Source organism: Lampetra fluviatilis, chromosome 67 (assembly GCF_964198595.1).
Source record: "Lampetra fluviatilis chromosome 67, kcLamFluv1.1, whole genome shotgun sequence".
Taxonomy (NCBI): Eukaryota; Metazoa; Chordata; class Hyperoartia; order Petromyzontiformes; family Petromyzontidae; genus Lampetra; species Lampetra fluviatilis.
In genome coordinates, this window is record NC_136341.1 from 884998 (window position 1) to 890538 (window position 5541).

At 56.5% G+C, this 5541-nt stretch overlaps 1 protein-coding gene across 1 annotated transcript in view; it reads left to right on the forward strand.

Moving 5' to 3' along the window:
- PCCB (propionyl-CoA carboxylase subunit beta) overlaps positions 1-5182 on the forward strand; it is a 52147-nt gene extending 46965 nt beyond the window's left edge. The window contains exons 10-11 of the mRNA XM_078882861.1: positions 311-410; positions 3936-5182. Of these exons, the coding sequence (XP_078738987.1) occupies positions 311-410; positions 3936-4057 (222 nt within the window). The 3' untranslated portion in view covers positions 4058-5182. The remainder of the gene's footprint in view (positions 1-310; positions 411-3935) is intronic.
- Positions 5183-5541: the final 359 nt, after the last annotated feature.

The window sequence follows — 5541 nt, forward strand, 5'->3', positions numbered from 1 at the left end:
ATCACCGCCACCACCACCACCACCACCACTACTACCGGCACCACTATCACCGCCATCACCAGGGTAATCGGCATCTTTCCATCTCCACAGTAACCCATATCTCTCCGTGGCAACCCGTGTTTCCATTGCCACGGTAACCGTGTCCTCCCCCGTTGCTGCGGCAACCAATGTCCCCGTCTCTGCGATAACCGGCGTCTCCTCCCCCCCCCCCCGTTGCCGTGACAACGTGTCCCCCCGTTGCCACGGTAACCCGTGCGTCCCTCTGTCTCCGCCGGTAACCGGTGTTCCTTGTTGCCGTGGCGACGCGCAGGGCGCGGTGCAGATCATCTTCCGAGGCAGCGCGGACCAGGCGGAGGCAGAAGCCGAGTACAGCGAGAAGTTCGCTAACCCCTTCCCGGCAGCCGTCAGAGGTGGTGGCTACACCAGCACCAACAACACCAGCACCACCACCAGCAACACCACCACCACCAACACCACCACCAACACCGTCAACAACATTACCAACATCGCCACCATCAACAACATCACCACCACCACCACCACCACCGTCAGCAACATCAACAACATCACCAACACCGCCACCCCCACCACCACCAACAACATTGCCATCAACAACATTACCACCACCAACACCACCACCGTCAACAACAACATCACCAACATCGCTACCACCAACATCAACAACATCACCAACATCGCCACCACCGCCACCGTCAACAACATCACCAACATCGCCACCATCAACAACATCGCCATCAACAACATCGCCACCACCACTACCACCAACATCAACAACATCACCACCACCCCCACCATCAACAGCATCACCAACACCGCTACCACCACCATCAACAACATCACCAACATCGCTACCACCACCATCAACAACATCACCACCACCGCGACCTACAACAACAACCGCCATTCGCCACCAAGTGGCGGTGACGTCACCAAGACGCTTGTGCCAGGCCATGTGCACCTTGAGGCCACGTGAAGTGTCGAACGCCCGCTGGCAGGAGGTCACGGGGCAGACCCAGCAGGTGCCACGGGTCGACTGACCGAGATGACCGAGATGACTGGCTGATGCACCACCTGTGCCCCCTACTGTGCCAACTTGCTGTGCTTTAGCCACCCGGCGCTCCGCTCGTTGTTGTGAGCGTCGCTCCTCCGCCCTCCGTTGTTGTTGGAGGGCGACTGCCTCCAACTGCCCAGATGGAAATTCCTCCGGTACAGCAATTGAAGTATTCACGAAGTACGTGGTCGAAATAGATGTTCAATAATGTGGGAGCCAGTGGCTCCGACTCTCGGCCGCGTAGTTTTACCCGGGCCCGCTCACCATCATGAAGGTCCTTAATGATCGTGAGCAGAGGGTCAGGGACTCCGAAAGCACGAAGAATAACCCAGAGCCCAGGCCTACTGATGGTATCATAGGCCTTCACTAGGTCAATAAATGTAGGTCTTGTTGGAATTCCCTACACCTTTGCTGTAGCAGACGGACAGAAAATATGGCATCTGTGCAGGACCGCCCTTTCCTGAAACCGCACTGGGGCTCCGCAAGCCTCTCCTCAGCGTGCCTGGCAAGGCGATGTTGAATAATCCTTGCCAGGACCTTTCCCGGCACACTGAGGAGTGAGATGCCCCTGTAGTTGTTACAGTCTGTGCGGTCTCCCTCTTTAAGAAGGGGGACCACCAGGGCATCCTTCCAATCCTGCAGAACCCGTCCAGTGGCCCAGACTGTTGTTATGATGTCATATAGGGCAGTCTGTGCACAAACGCCACCCTCCCTCAGCATTTCGCTTGGGAGATCATCTCTGCCCGGTGCCTTTCCTGATCTCAGACTCCGGATCGCCCTCAGTACTTCCTCAACAGATGCAACTCAGCCAGCCACTCACAGGGGGTCACCTCTTCCAATATTTGAGGCACCGCAGCCTCAGCAGGGTTATCCCCACTTTGTGCCATGATGTTTTCCTGGCTGAGGGATTTCCCCTCCCCCAGAACCTCACAGAAATGCTCAGCAAATCTGTGAACCTGTTCATTGGGGTCAGAGATTGGATCACTTTTCTCAACTAACCTGAACACCTCCTCTGTCAGCCAGGGTCTCTGGGGAGGTCTGGACCGTGTACCCAAAGCAGCCATTGCAGCTGCATGAGCCACAGTCCTAAACCTCCCCCATTCACCCTCGACATCAGGAGGAGTGGGGGACGATGCCAACCCCAGCCGCAAGCGATGATGAAATTCTCGCTTGCAACTTTCATCAGCTAACTGAGATCATGCCACTGTGGGTTTGAATGGGGTCCTGGGTGTGCACCCACCACTGGAGTGGAAGAATGGCAGGCGCATCTTACAGATGACTAGTCGATGATCAGAGGGCAGATCAGCTCCACGGTAGGTCCTGGTGTCAAGGACATGGGCTCGCATCCGCTGGTCCGTCACTATGTAGTCCAGCAGATGTTCTTGCTTGGACCCGGCGTGCATCCATGATGTTGTGTGGATGCGCCGATGCCGGAAGAGCGTGTTGGTAATTACAAGCCCATGGGCTGCACAAAAATCTAGCAGCCTCCTATCGTTGTTATTGAGCTGATCTGGCCCATGCCTTCCAATCACTCCAGACCAGGTGCCAGCATCATGACCAATTCGGGCATTGAAGTCACCCAACACGATGACTCTATCACGAGTGGCCACTTTAGCCAGCACCTGTGACAGGAGGTCATAGAAGGCATCTGACTCATCGGCTTTGCCTGCATCCCTCCACGGATGTTCGTCTTCGGTGGGGGCATAAGTAACCACGACCACCACTCCTCGCCTCTGGTTGATGGGAAGGCGAGCCCAAAGTAGCCTGGGGCTTACAGCTTCCCACACCTCACCGCCACGCTCCCACACCCCCTTTTGTTCAAAAGAAGAGCCACACCCTGTTGTTTAGCAGTCTCCATGCCCCGAGTAGAGGACTGTCCACCCCTCATGGTGGCAGGAGCCAGAGCCGGTCCACCAGACCTCCTGAATGCCACAGAGATCCAGGCGGTACCGGTCCAGCTCCCGACAGAGGAGTGGCAGCCTCTCCTCCGCAGTGAGCGTTCAAACATTCCACGCGGCCACACGAAGTGGCTTTTTGTTGTTTCTGGAGGAGCCCCGAGGGTGAAGATTCAGTCTCCTGGCTCCGCCAGATGGCTTTTGGTCACGAGACGTCATAGACGCCTGTCCCCCCGGGGCCTCCGGCACAAGCTTAATTATTTTTTTTAATCGTGGTTTGGTGGTAGTTAATTTAAGGTGGAGGGGTTACCAGCCCCTCGCACCCGTCCAGAGCCCCCGTTTGGCCGCCGTGGTGTGTGGCTACACACTAAATTTGCCCCCCCCCCCCACAGCACTGCCCACCACGGCGTTGCCGTCCGGCACCACGAGGAGGTAGGGGGTGGTTTTTGCCGGACCACCGCTACCACCATCATCAACATCACTACCACCGCTACTGCCACCACCACCGTCAACAACATCACCACCACCACTACCACCACCATCAGCACCACTACCACCACCACCATCACCACCACCAGCACCATCATCATCACTGCGACCATCAACATTGCCACCACCATCACCACCAGCACCATCATCACCACCACTATCACCACTACCACCAGCACCATCATCATCACCACCACCACTATCACCACTACCACCACCAGCACCATCATCACCACCACTATCACCACTACCACCAGCACCATCATCATCATTACCACTATCAACACTACCACCACCATCACCACCACCAGCACCACCAGCACCATTTTAATCATCACCATCACTACCCCTACCGCCACCACCACTACCACCAGTACCGCCACCACCACTCACTGTCCCCCCACTCCCCCCGCCCCCCCCCCGCCCCCCCCCCGCCCCCCCCCCGTGCCCCCCCCCGTGCCCCCCCCCCCCCGGTGCAGGCTTTGTGGACGACATAATCCGCCCGGCGACGACGCGCCAGCGACTGTGCCGGGACCTGGACGCCCTGAGCACCAAGAGCCTCAAGAACCCCGACAAGAAGCACGGCAACATCCCCCTGTGATTCACACACTGACACACACATATAGACACACGCACACACACAGACACACACAGACACACACAGACACACACAGACACACACACACAGACACACACACAGACACACACACACAGACACACACACACAGACACACACACACACACACAGACACACACACAGACACACACACACAGACACACACAGATATACACACACCACACACAGACCAAGAGCCTGAAGAACCCCCACAAGAAGCACGGCAACATCCCCCTGTGATACACACACACACAGACACACACAGATAGACACACACACACACACAGACACACACAGACACACACACAGACACACACACACAGACACACACAGATATACACACACCACACACACACACAGACACACACAGACACACACAGACACACACACACAGACACACACACAGACACACACACACACACACTGACACACACACACAGACACACACACACACACTGACACACATACAGATACACACACAGACATACACACACACAGATACACACAGACACACAGATACACACACAGATACACACACACACACCCACACATACAAAGACAAAGATGCCCCATATAGCCTGAACAGACTGTAGGGGCAAGTGCTTTTAGCGAGTACTTATGAAGGCCGGAACGACACACGAGGGGGTGGGTGGCCAGCACCACGCCCGGCCGCCTTTGTCTCTCCAGTGGCAATTTTTACACACCGCACCAGGTACTCATTTGAGGCTGAGTCGACCTAGGGGAGGCCCGGGACCGGTTCAGATAATCGTCACTGGTTGAGCGGGAATCGAACCCGTGTCGCCGGGTTCATAGCGCAGCGTAGCGCTAACCACTACACCCACCGCTCCATGACCCCCCCCCTCTCCGTGACCCCACCTCCCCATGACCCCACCTCCCCATGACCCCTCCTCCCCTCTCCGTGACCCCACCTCCCCATGACCCCTCCCCTCTCCGTGACCCCATGACTCCTCCCCTCTCCGTGACCCCACCTCCCCATGACCCCCTTCCCCGTGACCCCCCCCCCCCAATTGTGACCCCTGCGATGAGTTTGAGAGTGTGATGATGATGAGCCGAACATTTGAATCCTTCAATAAAGCACTTAGAGCCTTGCGACGTGGTTGTCGTGATGGTGGTGATGGTCGTGATGGTGGTGGTGATGATGGTCGTGATGGTGGTGGTGGCGATGGTGATGGTAGTGGTGATGATGGAGATAGTGGTGGTGATGATGGTGATGGCTGTGGTGATGGTGTTGATGGCGGTGGTGATGATGGTGGTTACAGTGATGATGTGGTGGTGGTGGTGGCGGTAGTTATGGTGATGGTGTAATGGTGGTGGCGGTAGTTATGGTGATGGCGATGGTGTAATGGTGGTGGTGGTGGCGATGGTGGCGGTGATAATGGAGATAGTGGTGGTGATGATGGTGGTTACAGTGATGATGTGGTGGTGGCGATGGTGGTGGTGATGGTAGT